Source organism: Limulus polyphemus, unplaced genomic scaffold, assembly GCF_000517525.1.
Source record: "Limulus polyphemus unplaced genomic scaffold, Limulus_polyphemus-2.1.2 Scaffold6794, whole genome shotgun sequence".
Taxonomy (NCBI): domain Eukaryota; kingdom Metazoa; phylum Arthropoda; class Merostomata; order Xiphosura; family Limulidae; genus Limulus; species Limulus polyphemus.
In genome coordinates, this window is record NW_013672404.1 from 6,897 (window position 1) to 25,400 (window position 18,504).

At 32.8% G+C, this 18,504-nt stretch overlaps 1 protein-coding gene across 1 annotated transcript; it reads left to right on the plus strand.

Moving 5' to 3' along the window:
• Nucleotides 1-1,147: 1,147 nt before the first annotated feature.
• Nucleotides 1,148-18,329, plus strand: LOC106474074 (cysteine-rich hydrophobic domain-containing protein 2-like; the record flags this gene model as incomplete). The annotated part of the gene is made up of 4 exons (XM_013934761.2): nucleotides 1,148-1,343; nucleotides 3,590-3,646; nucleotides 5,514-5,573; nucleotides 16,109-18,329. Coding segments are annotated over 4 exons (364 nt in total), but the record flags the coding sequence as incomplete, so codon positions are not given.
• Nucleotides 18,330-18,504: the final 175 nt, after the last annotated feature.

Here is an 18,504-nt window from a genome sequence, read left to right on the forward strand (position 1 = left end):
CTTTTTAAACTTCTCAATTTTTTCTTAACCAGCTCAGAATTAATGCAATCACATAGTCTGACCTCATTGCCATCTGTCAACTGTTCGAGATGAGGAATACTGCTTAACTTCATTAATAAGCTCTGACCACATAAGCTTTCAAACGTTCTAACAACAGATCAATAACATCAATTTTTTTTCTCTGTATAGATAGAACCTTTACATATTTATATTTAATCATCAAAAAGTAATTTCATGTACCCCCCAAGTTGTGAGGGTTGTGGGTGAAACTATATATATTTATCCACAACCCCAAAAATTTCCTGTAGAAACTACAGCTTGCAGAATACCATGCCCTACCCAACAAAACATCATCCAATCTCTGTTTAGTCATGTTTCTTTTGTGGCCAATTAGACCAAGAACTGAGAACATTTAAAAGCTACAAGCTGTGAGTCTCATTGATATTTTGGAGTGTACTAAAACAAAACCCTTGAAAATATTCTGCAGGAAAAATTTTCCAAGTTTAGAGCTTCCTGACTTCCTTTTCATGACTCTTCTTATTTAAATATAAAACTTTACCCCCAAATCCATCTGTCTGCCACCCCTCCACACACTGGAGCTGTTACTGAACACCACAGCTTGTAAATCATTATGATGTACACTACATAACATGAAACTTAACAGTAACACTGCTAATGACTTCAGCTCTTGGATATTTAATGTAGAAAGTACAAGTTTTTCCTGAAAGCAATAGTATTCCGAGGGTTTATAACATCAAGTTGTTTCTAAAGTTATATAGACATGTTGCCTGTGTCTAAAATCTGTTTTATCCTATGTAACATAACAGTAGTAGCTGCTATAACATCAGCATGAAGTAGAAATTATTACTGTAGTGTGATCTGTAATAGTTGTAATTCAACCTTTGTTCTCTAAAACTTTAAAATATGTTTGGGATGAGAGATAGTAGTTTATATTCATTTTGTTTTTAAATTTATATCAAGCTTACACATTTGGCTCTAGAGATGTCCTGCTGTAGTTGGAACATCTAAACAAAAGTTAAGACAAAGGAATATGAATGCTACTTATCCCACAATTGAAGAAGTACGTTATTTTACAATATACTATATTACATGTTACATATTAAAGAAATGCTCCTCTGCCTTAAAGAAAGTGCAGTGTTATTACACTTTGTTGTCTTTTGTTTCAGGTTGCTCCAGAAGAATACAAAGCTACAATGTCCCGAGTGAACAGTGTATTGAAGAAGACGTTACCTGTTAATGTCAAGTGGTTATTATGTGGCTGTGTATGTTGTTGTTGTACGTTAGGCTGTTCACTTTGGCCAGTGATATGCCTTAGTAAACGAGTAAGTTATCTCTGGAACTTTTTGTCACATTCTAATAACCCGTCATACAAGTCACTTAGAAACTACAGAACATGTTTGAGGTACGAATGAGTTTAATAAGTAACAAACAAAACAATTTTTTCCACACCATGTTGAATAAACAATTTGCCTATATGATATGTTCCTCAGTGAGATCCTTACAGGACTAGCTTAGCAGATGTGTTCCTTAATAAGATCCTTACACTTCTAGCTTAGCAAGTGTGTTTCTTAATGAGATCCTTACAGGTACAACCTAACCTATCTGATGTGATCCCTGTTGAGATCCTTAGAAGTCCAGTCTAGAAGATTAGTACTTAGTTCTTAACATTTCATTCCCAAGACCATCACAGGTCCAGTCTAGCTGGCTAGCACTTAGTTCTTAACATTCCTTTCACAAGACCATTACAGGTCCAGTCTAGCTGATTAGCACTTAGTTCTTAACATTCCTTTCACAAGACCATTACAGGTCCAATCTAGCTGGCTAGTACTTAGTTCTTAACATTCCATTCACAAGACCATTACAGGTCCAGTCTAGCTGATTACCATTATGCTCTTAACATTCCTTTCACAAGACCGTTAAAGGTCCAGCCTAGCTGATTACCACTATGTTCTTAACATTTCTTTCATGGGACCATTCCATGAGACCCTCTGAGCAGATAAAATAACTGAAATCTTGTTCCTAGTTGCATGATAACTGTAACATAACTAAGGTAGTTATAAAAAAAATTATGTATAAATGTGGTTCATTTAAAAAGTTTCTGCCTGTGATAGTGATATTTCAGTATAACAAAATTACGACTCATGCTGATTTTTCACCCGTCATGGAGTTGTCTAGTTTTAGTAACACGTAAAAGTTTTACCTATACAGTATAGGAAAAAATGTGAAAATGATATGGAAATAGTTATAAAAGTCATGCTCTACAGAATTGTCTCCCCATGTCATGTGAAAATGAACTGTACTGGAGAGAATACAGTGATGTATTCATAGTTTACACTGTGAATGGCTGTCTAACCAATCGGGAAATGCTACACCATTATAGGTAGTCATACTATGCCCAGTAGTAGTAGTAATATAAATCCAGCCATGAGTTCTAAGTCTGAAATACTACAGAAAAAGCATATGAAAATCTTAGTTTTAGCTGTTCAAGGGTATTCCATGCAAAAGGTTATGACAAAATTGTTTCAGTAGGAGCTCTATAAAAGACTGAAGAAGGTACATGAAATTGGCACATATAATGATAAAAGAGGTCAGCATAGAAAACCAAAACTCACCCAAAGAGATGCTAAGTATCTCAGGGTATGTACTTTATGAGATAAAAGATGGCCAAGTACAAATCTTATCAATAACCTTGGTGTAAATAAAGATGTAAAATTGTGAATGTTGCCTTGAGAACTTGAGATACACATCAGTATGAAGTGACCACAGTGGACATTGTAGTTGTTGCCAGGAAGAGGCCACTAAATCAAATCAAAAGTTTGAAATTGGCATTGTAGTGTCAACTGTGGAATGAGCCAAGCTGGAAAAGTGTGCTCTTTACAGTTAAATCCAAGTTTGAATTGTTCAGCAACAATCAGTGACAGTTTGTTTGATGGTGAATACTAGAGTTGTATCGTAGTCAGTGGGCAACATTTAAAGTGAAACATTGTGGATGATCAATACACATTTAGAATTGTATCAAAGCCAACAGTGTCGATGATGTGCACAGAATCGATGACACCCTGACTGTTGATAAGTATAGGCATACTCTAATCCATCATCTCATTCCATCAGAAACACGAATCGTCTAAGACCCACCTTCCAGCAACAAGATCCAAAGAATGTATCATTCTTGGTGAAACAATATTTTGACTGTAAAGAGGCTGTTGGAACTCTTAAAGCTATGGCTTGGCCTGCACAAAGTCCAGATATGAACAATCTTGAGGCTATGTGGGCTTATATAAAAACTGAGATGGTAAAAAGGTAACTAAACAACTTGGAACAGTATTCTACAGTTGTAAGTTTATAAACTATATGGGAGCATAAAAGCAAAGTGTATCTATCTCTGTTTAAAGCAGACAATTTACATACAAAATACTAATGTATTGTATAGCTTATATTTTCTATTTTCTGTAATAACGTTTTGTACTATTAGTAAATTCTCCATCTAGTTTCAATTACTCGTTTTTTATTCCATACTGTATGTGTATCTGTATAAATTTTAAAATGCTGTAATCTCTGTTTTTAATAGACAAGACATTCAATAGAAAAAGTATTGGATTGGGAAAATAGCCATCTTTATCACAAAGTAAGTATCTATATATTACCTTAAACTTTCTTTATGAAATGGTGATGCTGTAGTAAATTTTTTAATGTATATATTGGTTAGTCTTAGTTTTCCACTTGTACATACTTCTGTAATTGTTGTTTTATTTATTTTCTACAGAAGTTATGTCTATATTTGAAAATTTGATCATACTTAAATTTCACAGAACCTAAGTGATGACATTCCTTTTAGATACTGTTTTTGCACCAAAATTAGTTTGAAACAACAGTTTTGTTCAGAAAAAAATAGTTTGCAAATGTAATAATTAGAATCAGGCGGCAAACACTAAGAGTTTAAGAATTTGCCTAACATTTTTTTATTTTGAATAAAAGCTAAGGTTTGGTTTCACATTTATTAATAAAATCAAATCAAAATATTTGCTACAGTTTATAAACAGTAGTTAAAAATATAGAGTCAGGTCACTTGTTGTGTAACTCAACAATCACCTAGTAAAATATTGTTGTTGTTTTTTTCATAAACTTCACGGACGGGAACTCGAGTCAGATGAATTAGACAGAAACTCTCATAAAAGTCGGGTACTTTTTTCAGAAGAATCATTGCAGTCTGCTGTGAAACAGTATTTGTAGGTTGCACATATATGTGTGCAAAATAAAATACAATTTGCTTAATTGAATAGCATGCTATTTGTAAAATCTGTAGAAATTAACATACTATCAGTCTTTCTAGATGACATTTTACCAGGTATAATTCCATATAGTATGTTTGTGTTGACACAGACTTAGTGTAAGATATCAAGTACATGTTCAGGGCTCTGAAGATAATTTTGTATTCCAGCATTAATATTTTATAATTATGTGTTATACTGGACATTTTCACCAGTTAACATGTAGCAAATACTGTAAAATTCAGTAAATTGTGTGTTATTTCAGATAAAGTTTGATATTTGATTAAGACCATAAGTTATTGCAATATCATCACTTGTTATTAAGATCAACTGCTAAAAAAACATTTCTTGAGATCAATATATTTTTTATGCAACCAAAAATTCAAAAGTGAAATTGTTATTGTTGTTGTTGTATCTCTTGTTTTAATTCAGGAATATTATTTAGATGTTGATCTTGGTCTCATCTTGACTATGTCTCTGCTCTCCCCATGTTGGTTAGGTTAGAAACAGTTGTTTTCACTATGTACTTGTTACATGACAGTTGTTTTAGTTTTAAAATGTAGGTGTGGCTCCTGATGTCATTTTTATTGTGCTTATGCAACAATACATAATCTGTTGGTTTCCAGTTGTTTTTCAGACAGACAACAGACTGTTCACAGTTCATTGATAATTGTATTGTGGTACTGCTGTTTACCTTACTGACAAGAGGGTCAGTCCTTCAGGTCAGTGGTAGTTGGGCAGATTTGGGGGATAAACAGAAACCTTCTCAGGTGGACTGTCTCCCTATCTCGTAAAGGAAGGACTTGGAACCCTTTTATCAATCCAGATATCTAACAAACCAGTATAAATCAACAGCATGAGAATGACTCATCTATAACTTTTCAGTGTAATGATTTAAGATCTTATTACAATGCAAGATAATGTGGTTGTTGGATCCACATAACAATTCATGTGATATTCTTTGCATGATGTGACTGGTGAAAGTTGAACTCTGACAATTCTTGGAAGCAATCTGTTGGAATGCGGTCTGAAGTTACAAGCCTTTTCTCACTTGACCCGTCTTCACTAATTGACCGCTACATTATTTCTATTTTTGCCACTGTTGATACATACACACATATGTATATATGTATTACTTTCATATGAAACATATAATTTTGTAAATTATTCAAAACATAAATGAAACATAATTTAAGAATGCTTTGTAATTCTTGTCTGGTTCAGCTTGGTCTTCACTGGAGGTTAGGAAAGCAAAGGAGGGATTCAACTACTATGATGGAGTATGTAAGTATGGCTGAATTCTAAGCATATATTTACTGCTAACAGAGTTTAACTCTTTCTGTATGGCCTGAATCACTTTAACTGATCATGTAACCATCATAGTATACATACTATAATCTTTAATGTGGTATGTGTATCTTCATGAAATTTGGAAAACTTTTAGTAAATATTACAAGACTTTTGTACACAGAAAATCAGATTTTTAATCAAGTATTTTTGCTAAAGATTTATCTGTGAATATATGGAGTCGGAGTGTAACTCGGACTAGTTTAAGTGCAAGATGATTTTGGTGTTAAGATTTAAAATACCCTTTTTTTAATTTAACAGTTTCCATTTGCCTAGCCTCTAAAATTTTCTAGATGAATATCAAGGTTTTTTTCAGTAAAACTTTATATTTTATCTATTACTTTTTTTACTCTAATGCTGTACAGAGTCGGTCAGTTTGACTGACCATAAAACCACCACAAAAAAATACAAAATAAATCTAGATTACCTTTTTTTCTCTTTCAAAAATGACTGCGAATTTTAACCAAAACTTACAATTTTTTATCCTAAACAGTTTATTATATTTTATTGCTTTATTGATCTTTGAACTGTGTATAACTAATAATCCCATCACGCAAGTTGTATAATATAAATAAGGCAGATGTGTAGCTCAAGTTACATTATTAAATGATGTAATGCACAAGCTACTTGGGAGCATACCTCATGGAGAAATTTTGTTATTACTATTTTCTTCATTATCTGATCCGATCTAACCTTATGTAACATAAGTTTCTAACTTTCTAATTTTGACATATTAGTTACTTTTAAAACGATAGATAAAAAATACACATGAAAAACAAGAAATTCGGAAACAATATCTTACCTCCCTTCACAAAAAACTTTCTCAACTTTTACTATGGCTGTCTATTGATGTAGACTTTTGCTTGCCACTAGTCTTGCTACTCCCACTTATTACTGCATAATAACATGCAAATGATCGTGCAGCAATCCTCCACCAATAGGAGTGCGACACTATCCCTATTATAACTAGCACTTCTTGATTGGCAGTCCTACTGATTAGATGGGTTTTTCGGTCCACACATTTTTGTGAATTTCTACTTCAGTTAATATATCTTACATTTTTGTTCTGTTTCTTGGAGAGTTACGATTTATTGTATTTTATCTCTTTCAATTTTGGGAGTTATGCACTTGCAGTTTTAGATGGTCATGACTACGACTGCTCTTACTGACCACGTGTAGTGGGTTGAAAGTACAATTCTCGGCCCATGAAGTGATGGCTCTGGTCTGTTGGTAGTTGACAACTTTCATGCAATAATCAGAACACACTGATGATTGTCCTCATAAGGTTTTCAGTGATCATTTAGTTTTGGATTTGGACAGCATTTTTTCCCCCTCCTGAATATGCCTCTTAGTTATGTGTCATTTTGGGGGACTTACCCAGACATTTGTGGATTTGTTATTCAGGTATGTTATACTCTACGTATCTCCCTTTTCCTATGTTCAACCCCTGCCCTTATCAGGGGGCTAAGCCTTTGATTCATTATTTCCCCTGGATGTCAAGGTTAATGTGTGACACATTTGTGTGAGTGTGGGGGGGAGGTATTTGAATTCAGTATGCCTCGACCCCACTACTGTGGATGATAATGATTTTGATTATCATTCATCCAACTTTTCTTATTTGGACTCGCAACATTTGGTGTCAGTTCTCACTTAGTGGGGATTAGACCCTGATAATTTGATTACTTTTTCCCATATTCATCTTACTGTGACCACTCTTCTAGGGTCAGGGTTGGTGGGGGCCAGACACGTTCAATTGCCCACTTTGGAGATCCTTGGGGGCCTATCCATGGGTTCTGAAAGATGTTTCAGTATGTCTGTTTCTCTACATCCATTCATTTCCACTGTTGTATTACAATTCCGTTTCCTTTGCTCCTTTTCCCACTTTTATGTTTGTTCTGATCCCACCCACCTCTTTTGTTTGGTCAGGGCTCTCCAAGGGTATATGACATGTATTGCTCCCTTCTGGGGTCCCTGAGTCTGTTTGTTCTTCCTAGACTGTACACTCGTGGACTAACATGAGTAAAGTAGACAGAGATTACTGCCCATCTCTGATGATCAGTGACATTTGAGGCTCTTCCTACTGCATAGCTGATGTACAATTCCAGATGCCATCAGGTGTTGGTTGAAGTTGAACTCCCATTTACGATCTGTTGCACCCTAGCCACTCTACACTAGGGTTCCTATTATTTTTGTTGTTGTCTTTTGAGACCCCTTCCAAGTTCCTGCCCTTTACATTTTGGCAACACATTACTAAAGGTCAAAGAATACACCTGGCTCAGAAGTGGTATTGTCTTCCACTTGTGTTTTGTTTTTAATTTCTTATCACACCTCATGGTCTTCCTTTGGGTGCTTCCTAGAGGGGGATCATTGTCTCACCAGCCCTCCACCAGTTCAGTGTTGGATTCTAGTTTTTGTGAGCGGAAGTAAGGTATAGTTTCGGAAGTTAACATTTTCCTAAACTGGAAATATCTTTCTAATAGATACTAACCTCTTTTCACATTTCCCACCCATCCTCCCCACTTCCGTTCTGCTTAGGAAAATGTTAACTTTAGTATTTATGTTTGACTTTTTTTTTGGCTGTTGACTCTGATTAAACTTAAGCATACTTTTTTGTAATGATGATACTACAACATCAAATAATTTTTATTTATTTCAAATATGTACTTAAGAACAAAATAATAAGCACTAAGCAAACAGTGTCCTATAACTATTATAATTTCACTGCCTTTGTAACTAAGGCATAAGTGCCTTAAAATAATTCTTGTAGCTGTTTGATGTGAACATAGCGATAGCTGTTGAATCCGTAGGTATAATAACTCTCCTGAGAACTAGGTAGCATTTTATGCCATTTGGTAAATTAAAACTTTGTCTTTCTGTTGGTTATAAATGATGTAATGGCAAATGTCAGATAATTATTGGCAATTTGTGAAAGACAGGACATGATAGGAGGGCATTGCAAATGGGCTTGACTTTCTGGTTTATATCTTCATAAATAAAGAAGATTGAAGGCTCTAAAATTTAGACTATGCATTAGTAATGTCTATAGAGTAAGGAGTTATTTATGTTAAACATGGGACATCAGAGTCAGAGCAACAAATGTTATGTTACACACACACACAAGGGGTGATTGAGAATTTATTTAAATATTTCCAATTGAAATAAAGAAATTAAAATGTGACTTATTAACTACATTGTGATGCCAAGTTTATTCATATACATTGCTAATAAAGTAGTTTAGTTAAATCTTGAATGTAACTGTAAAATACCTACCTGTATCAAGATGGTTAAATTAAGATGACTAGATGATGAAGTATTCTGGCATTGAAAGTTAAGAGAGTTTTGTATTTTTTTAAGTATTAATGTTGATATTGATATATACTATATATATTCATTTATATATGTAACCTGAAATGAATGTTGTGATCATTATTTAAATGAGTTACTGTAGTCCTGCTGTATGAAAGATGGATGTTTGTTAAAATGACAATACAAGATTACATTAAATAATGTCAGCAGCCAAATGTATAGACTTTTGATTCAGCAGTTTCTGGTATTAGATTAAATTGCCTTTTGTTTAAGCTCTCTTCTCTGAGATACTCAATAAACACTGAGGAGTTAGTGGCATTATTAATGGTTTTTCTGATACCTTAAAAACAGTAGATTATGAAGAGTTGAAAAAATACTTTGTGTACATGAAGTAAGATCTTGAATTTAAATAACCCGCTCCCCACCTGGTGGTTTGAGTGCTCATAGTGCTGAAATCCAGGATTCATTACTGTGGTGCTTAACAATATACAAAAATGTCTTAACATTTAGAATAATGACATATTTTATAACTACACGGTATTATTTATACACAAGTTCATATTACTCTACAGTCACAACCACTATAAAGTCATGGTAGAATGGTTTGTATGGTTTGGCATTGCTTGAAGTTTTGGAAAGAGTATGTAACAGCCCTTTCTGATGCAAAATATTCGTACACTCAGAACATAAAGATGTGATCAGACTAGGGATTTAGACTTTCAAAGTTGGGGATATCCCATATGCTTAGTAGCATTGGGAAAAATGAGGAATATGGATTAACTTGGGGGAACCAGGACCATCCAGAAAGAGACCTGCAACAAGTTCTACCCCAGCCATGGTAAGCAAAGTGCAGTGTCTAGAAACAAATGAGAATCCACAAATGCAAAGGTTAGTGACAAAAGCCTCCATGTGCCCTAAGCAACAGTACACAATATGATCAATAAGGATCTTCACCTGGAACTGAGACCAACAGAGTATGGTACACTAAGGTAAGGATTTCAGTCATACCTCCCACAGTACACAATGGGAATCTTACCTAAGTGAACCATATTCTGTTGGTCTCAGTTCCAGATGAAGATCCTTCTTGATCATAGTCATACCTCCCACTCAACTGGTGCATACGTCAAGCAGTTGGAAGATGAAATGAGCATTTGCAATTGGACTTTTGGAATGGGCACTAGGAAACTATTGTCCTCTTTCAGTAGATGAATTATGGAAAAATAATGGAGGAGTGGGGTGCTTTGGACACAACAGTTTTCTGTCAGAGCCTTTTGCAATGGAAACTATACTGCAAGGCTGTTGTGAAGATGCAGGATTGACAGATGAAGCATAACTGGATGTGGTGAAATTGACTGTAACAACATAAGACTCCAAAGTTGTTGTAATATAACATACTCAATAAGTTTCTTTAATCAGAAAATAATATTCACTGACTGTTTCAAAAGCTGCACTTCAGAAGGAGCTGATGTATAATGTTTTAATGATGTATATATGTTTGTATTACAACTTTTGTTTTAGTAATGGACATTATACAGATCAGAAGATCAAATTTTCCTTGTGAGTAATGTTTAACAAGTAAATTTTCAAACGTTTTCTGTTAATTCTCTCAACATGGGCTTGGTCAATTTGACCAACCATGTGACCTCTTTGTATTCGTTCAAAGTCCTTATAGATTTGATACTACTAACTTTTAATACAGTGTGTATATCATCATGAAATTTGGCAGTCTTTCAGCAAACATTATAAATCTTTCACATACAAAAGTCATATTTTTAGTTAAGTATTTTTAATAAACTAAAAATAGACTTGTCCTTGATTATATCGAGGATTTGTTTTGAACAGTTCGTGTGCAAAGAAATTTTCATGTTAAGATTAAAAATACTTTTCTTAATTTCAAAAATCTCAAATTTCATTTATGTAATCTCTAAACCTCCTAAGTATATTTCCAATATTTATTTTAGATAAAACTTTATATCTTATCTGTAATTTTCACTACCCTAACTCTATACAAGGTTGGTCAATTTGACTGACCTCGTAACCACCAAAACAAAAATGGAAATAAATTTAAATTACCCTATTTTTCTTTCTTGAATGACTTCAAATGTATTATAAAACTACATTCCTTTATCCAAAGTAGCTTTGAACTTGTAACAGTATACATGTATTTATAATTTAATTTAACTTTTTATTACCCTTTGAACCATGCCTAACTGCTAATTGCACCATTATAAGTTGTAAGTCACTTGGGAAACATGCAGCTCACATTATGCTATCAAATTACATTACCCACAAGCTACTATTTACATTTTAGTTACTTTTATAATAATAAATAAGGAATAAACATGAAAAACAAGAAATAAAGTACTTACCCAATATTCTTTTTTCTTGCTGTTTATTGTCAATGAAACTTAACCTAATTTTTTATACTAATGGTAGTAATACACTAAATAGTTTTTATTTAATTTAATAATGCACCAAAGAATATAAACTAATAACATGCAAAAATTTTTCTGTCTTTTTAACTGTGTAACAAGAGCCACTACAAATTCATCAAAGCTATAGGTTGTATATAATAAAATGCAAGAGAGAACTATCAACAAATCCTGAAAGAGAGGATGTGACAGGTGGGTGTGGCAGGAAGGGTCTGATTTTCTACTTGATAGCTCTGTAACCAAACAAAATTGAAGACAATAAAAATTATGGTTTGTCTGATCAATGATGATTTTATAGTCAGTAATTTACATTAAATTTTGTATTTCTTTGAAGGGGTGATGGATAAAATAGAGAAGATACCTAAAAGAAAATGTGTCGCATGTTTCACACTAGGGGAAATTCAGGATTTTTTTAAATATTACATTATAGAAATAAGAACTTAAAACTTTTATACTATTGAAATATGGATTATTAGCTGAGATTTTATGCTATACTAATTGATATAACATAAACAAAAAGTATTTTAAAATAATTTTGAATGTAAGACACAAAAACCTTGTGTCATGTGCAGTAAAGGATACCCGTGGCGATAGGGTTAACAACAGAGAAAAATGCCTGACTCTACTTGAATCGACCGGACAAACCTTTGAAGGTCTATAACTTTTGTGGGTAGTGAACAAACCTTCAAACATGACCCTAATAACAGTTTTATTTAGTTTTATGTTTAATGAAAAATAGCACGTCTATGTTAAATGATTATTTTTTCATAAGTACTTGTATGCTTATCACTGTATTAGGAATGAAAATGTGTCAAGCAGTGACTGTTTTTTTTTTTATGTTGTGACTAGAAGAATAATTAGACACTGTAACTGGCAATGTTTTGTTTTTCTTAAGAGAAAGGCTGCTCAGCCCTCTATATTTTCTTCAGCTGTAAACCATTTGCTTATGAATAAAATATGTCAAACCAAAGTGTTTATCTAAAATCATAAAACAATTAAAATAAGACATTGTGAAAAGGTGGGCAACATTTCTTCTGATTTTCACTCGGATATGATGACATCTGAGTGAAACAATGGAACATGATCACCTACTTTTGTTTCTTTTTACAGTGTCTTACTTTACCTATTTTATAAGTTTAATGTGTGTATTAGGGACTCTCCAATTATTTGAGTTCATTGTATTTTATTATATGCAAGTAAATTGGTAAGTACTTGTCATGTTTAGTATCTCAATGATTATACAAGTGTTTGCTATAGTTTATTTATTAGTCCAAAATCCTTGTTGTTACCTTTATGGTTGTTTGGTCTGTAGACATTACAGAGAAATTCCTTGAATAAAAATAGTCAACAAAATGACCTTTCTCGACATTAAAATGAGAACAAAACATTGTTGAAATGTTGAACATTTGTTAACGCTGTTCTCGACATTAAAATGAAGACAAAACCTTGTTGAAACAATGAACATTTGTTAATGCAGTTCTGAACATTAAAATGAGGACAAAACCTCATTGAAATGTTGAACATTTGTTAACACAGTTCTCAACATTAAAATGAGGACAAAACCTTGTTGAAACGATGAACATTTGTTACTGCGTTAAACTTGTAGTAAAGTTTTCTTCACTGCTCATTCAAGCTGACTTCAAATTTTATTGCCTCAAAGTGGTTCCTCATCATCAGATTTGATTTCTCAATGCTAATTATGGCTTTAGCTACTGAGATTTTATATTTATTTCTTTAGTAGAGTCCACATGCTTTATACATACGTTTTTGAAGATAGTAAACAATGTACAGAATTTTTATTAAAATTCTTTGACTATCACAAAAATGATCAACAACATAACTTAATGCTCATTATACTTTTAACTTTGAAAAACATTGTTTCTTTTTAATTATTGGTGTGTTTAAATTACAAATAAAAACTCTTTAAATTGTATAAAAATAAGAAAACACTCTTCCTTAGTATTTATTTTGGATTTAATTTTAAAATTCTTTATTGTAATTTTAAATTTTGCTTTGGAAAAATTATCATTCTATTCATTTATAATAAATTCAAATTTAAACTTTTTTATGCAAAATGTGTTTGGGGGGAATTACGGCATCTGTAACCTGTAAGGCATTTGATTGGATGGTTTTAAATAGCTTCAGAAGTTGGTTAGAAATGTTACCAGAAATACTACTGCGGGTAGCAAAATTAAAGAATATTTAGGTTTGAATTGAAAGATTTCTCCTACAGGAACAATGCTATGATTTATGTAATAGAAGTCAGCATGAATGAGATAATGGTATGTCACGTGCCATGAATATGACCTTTCATTATGACTTCATTAAATCAAACTAACTCCAAATTTGAAGAAACAAATATAAAAGTTAATGTGTCAATATCATCGTTTTTAACTAGATATCACTGTATCAACTCTGTTTATACTTTTGTCAAGGCTAAGAGAAGTCCAGTATGTGTCAATATCATCGTTTTTAACTAGATATCACCGTATCAACTCTGTTTATACTTTTATCAAGGCTAAGAGAAGTCCAGTATAGTGAATTAAAGATAGCGTTTTGTACGATTTAATTGTTAAAACAAAAATGGTCAGGCATATTGAAATTTACTTTGTACTTGGTAAATTCTTGCTGGTGATGTTGATAATATCCTTCTTGTCCACTCTTCCTCTATGAACTAAAAGTTTACAAAAAGTGGATAACCAGCTTTAGTTTCAAAAGTTCCCTTCTTTATTTACCCATGGAAAGCTTCTCACTAGAACAGACCTCGACAAATATTTTCAGCTCAAAGAGCCAGCCCAAAAACTTAGGAGCCAGGTATGCCTAACCTAACTTCATTAGTGTTTGTACTGGGAAATGGGGGCTACACTATTGCCTCAATTTTCTACGTCTCCATTATTCATGATCCTCGATTATCCGCAATTTTTTCTTTTCTCCAAATTTTTTCAAGTAATTGTGCCATTACAATTCCAGACAATGATTTACATGTTTTGGAGTAATTGTTGCCTAGAAATTAATGTTGGTTGTAAAAGTTCAGGTTTTGAATTACATCCGAGGTTTTTTGCATGCAGGATCTGGCGCGCGTTCAAATCGTAAGTCGGCCAGTTCAAGCCTAGCCTTGCCGTTTTTATTTTTAGCTGTTAAGACAGGAATACAAAATATTAGTAACTTGGTTAACTTTATTTGATTAGTGATTAAAAACATATTATACAAAAACACACAAAAATACACTTTAAGATTTCTTAAAGATTTCACTCAACTTCAGTTGTTGTCCGCTGTTCTATGTTGCATGGCAGACATCTTTTAACCACAGAGGCATGTTTAGGTTATGTTGGGGTGGCACTAGTGTATCACACTAGTTAGCCCACTGTTGAATGTAAATAAAACTTTTCAAAATATTTAAGTTTCTTGTTTTAAATTATAATATTTTTACTGTTGTTTAATCACATTATCAGGGAAATTATAAAAGTCATTATAATCATAAAAACCAAGTCACGTTTGATTTCTCAGAATTTCATGAGTAACGCGAGTCCAATTCCACTATATCTCCTATAATACTCCCTTTATTTTTGGTTGCCCATTCTCATTTCAGTTGAATTTATTCACTAACATAGGCATAAATGACTTCTAAATTTTAGCACTTTCTCTGCTATAGACATGAAAGTGCATTCCCACCCTTTCAATTCCTGTGAAAATAAGTCAAAAAATTAATGCAAGTCAATCCTTGGGAATTATTACAAAAACGCCTTTGTTAAAACATACTGAAGATACCAATTATCAATAGGGAAGAGGACGAATCCATTATCAGCTGTTTCTGACCAGTGCAGATAATCGAGGCACCCAGTGTATATTTATTTACTTTTACAGCAACAAGTGCATGTTAACGATCACATGATATCAACGACCACTTGATAATATTGCCTGAACTAACTGCCTTTGGTCCCATCTGAGTCTAAACACACATACTGATTGGTTGAATTGAGAGAAAGAAGAAAAACAAATTGGTGCAGTAATGTGTTGTGCAACCACAGTGCTTCATTCCTGAAAAAAACATAGGTGCTGAATCTGTTGTTAAAATCCTAGAAACAAGGTTTGATTTAGTACTCAAAGAATGCAAAAATAGTTCTGGACTTCCGAGAGTCCGGAACTATTCTAGATGCGATTTCTATTTAGCACAGCCCTACACACGATTGAAATGGGAAAACATACTAGGTACCACGGTGAAACTTTTAGTTACCATGGTGATCTGGGATTTGTTGAGGTCTGCACTAGAGGGAGCTATTACAGTTTCTGTTTTTCAATTGTAATGGTAAGTTAGCCTTCAACTAGTTTGGTAGAGTAATGATCATCATTCCACCCCACCCACCCCAATCACCTTATTAAGAAGTTGTTTTTTTAAAGTATACTTTAAATTGCAATTCATAAATGATAAATTGTATATGATATCTATTTTTATTTAGGAAGGAAACTAAAGGTGATAGGTTTGAGAAGTAGCATTAGAACTGTAGCATTGCACTGTTTGTTCGTTTTGATACAGTCTTAACTTATGAAGTGGTGGTGTAACAGTGACTGCCATGGGCTTGTATATTGATCTTGATGTTGTAACACATCGAGATCTAAAAGTACTAAGTTTCTTGTAGGAATATATAATTTGATAAATGTAAAATGAGATGGTTAACATGTCATTTTGTACACATGCAAAGTAAAATACGTGGTTATAATTATTTTTGTTTTCAGGTTCTACTGATAGAGTTCATCCCAAAAATTCCAATTCATCGACCAGACTAGTTGATGGACTTGTGTCCCAGCCGGGAACAAAATATATAGTTGCCTAAAAATAAGTAAATTTATGTGTGTCTTGCCTTGGTTACTGTGTCATATACCTGTACCCTGCACACAGTATCTAGTAATGATGTTTCCTTTGTTTTTGTATTTTGAGAGAGTTGCCTGTGAACTTTACTTTTATTGATTGGTTTATCAATAGTAATCTAAAATTAAAGAAACCTTATTTGAATCCCCTTAGTCTACCAAGTTTCACAAGATTAAAGGGGACCATTGGATAATGGATTAATTTGCTGTCAAAAGACTGGATTTATTGATAAAGAAAGACGCGCGTTTGTTTATTTATTATGCCTGTAATATGTTGATAATAAATGACAGAACTTCGTTGTTTTAAAAATGGCACGATAGAAATGTCTAAAAACAATGAAATGTAGTCTGATTATTAATTGATCAGCTCTTGTTAGCAGAATACAAGTTGAAAAATCAACTAGGTTTTAAATTTTAATAGTTTTATTTCCAATAATTATGTTTCTGTTATTTTTTATGGTGTGTTTTTATTTATTTTTCATTCAAAATGCTTTTAGTGTTCATAAGCTGAAATAAAGTTTTAATAGTGGTGGAGAACAACAACATTGATCTTACAAAAAGAGCCCAAAGTTTGTTATTAAATCTGTATATAACATATTATTGTAATTCACAGTCCATGCTAATGGGTCACTACCTAAACAGTACTAACTTTTATTCAGAATCTACCATTATGTGAGCTCTAAAAACTGTTTTCTCTCCAAACCTAAACTGATTTAAATCATAACTTTTGCTTGTCATTATGTTTTCAGTTAGGAAACATTATTGTTTTTTTGTTTTTTTCACCTTTATCTTATTATCCTGGATTATTTTATTTTAATGAGAAAACTATATTTATGTATATAATTGTTAAAACAGTTTCATGAATATAGTAAGTTAGCTGTTATTATCTTGTTGTTGTTTTTTATTAATTAGAAAACATAGTTCTGCTATTTTATCAAATGTTAAAAGAAAATTTCAGTGTGTCAAAGTTCTTAGAACTTCATTCAACTTGAATTTAACCCATGAATAGTGTGAAACCACAAACAGAACTTAGATTAATTTGAGGAAACAAATTGGGAATATGTAACTGTCAAGAAATATAATTAGTGGTTAAAACCCTAAATATATATTTCCACATTTCTTCAATTTATGTTATTCCTACTAAACTCTTCTTCATAAAGATAACAGCACTAAATGATCCAAGTTTGTATGCTTTAAAAAAGGAAAAGAAAGTGAGGTATGGTCTCGATACATGTTTTATTTTTGTTTCCACCAAGTTTAAGGTAATTTATATTAATCTTTGCCGTTTTTTGTTACATGTGAAATGTTATTTATTGTATAGTTTTTCTACTAAGGTGGTAGATGTTTAACAGCTCAACTACTGATTACTGCTTTAACTAAGGTGACTTGTTATCAAGATAGCCATGTCATGATGAAATTACTACTGATCAAAAACATGCTTCTCATTTCTTTTAGAATTAGTTTCATAATTCACTTTCAACACTTTTCCCTGCCAAGTTTATAGATAAACAACACTTTCCCTGCTAAGTTTAGAGATAAACAACTCTTTCCCTACCAAGTTTATAGATAAACAACTCTTTCCCTGCCAAGTTTATAAACAACATTTTCCCTGCCAAGTTTAGAGATAAACAACATTTTCCCTGTCAAGTTCAGAGATAAACAACAGTTTCCCTGCCAAGTTTAGAGATAAACAACAGTTTCCCTGCCAAGTTTAGAGATAAACAACACTTTCCCTGCCAAGTTTAGAGATAAACAACTCTTTCCCTGTCAAGTGTATAGATAAACAACACTTTCCCTGCCAAGTTTAGAGATAAACAACACTTTCCCTGTCAAGTGTATAGATAAACAACTCTTTCCCTGCCAAGTGTATAGATAAACAACTCTTTCCCTGCCAAGTTTATAGATAAACAACATTTTCCCTGCTAAATGTATAGATAAACAACTCTTTCCCTGCCAAGTTTAGAGATAAACAACACTTTCCCTGCCAAGTTTAGAGATAAACAACACTTTCCCTGTCAAGTGTATAGATAAACAACTCTTTCCCTGCCAAGTTTATAGATAAACAACATTTTCCCTGCCAAGTTTATAGATAAACAACACTTTCCCTGTCAAGTTTATAGATAAACAACACTTTCCCTGTCAAGTGTATAGATAAACAACTCTTTCCCTGTCAAGTGTATAGATAAACAACTCTTTCCCTGTCAAGTGTATAGATAAACAACATTTTCCCTGTCAAGTTCAGAGATAAACAACAGTTTCCCTGC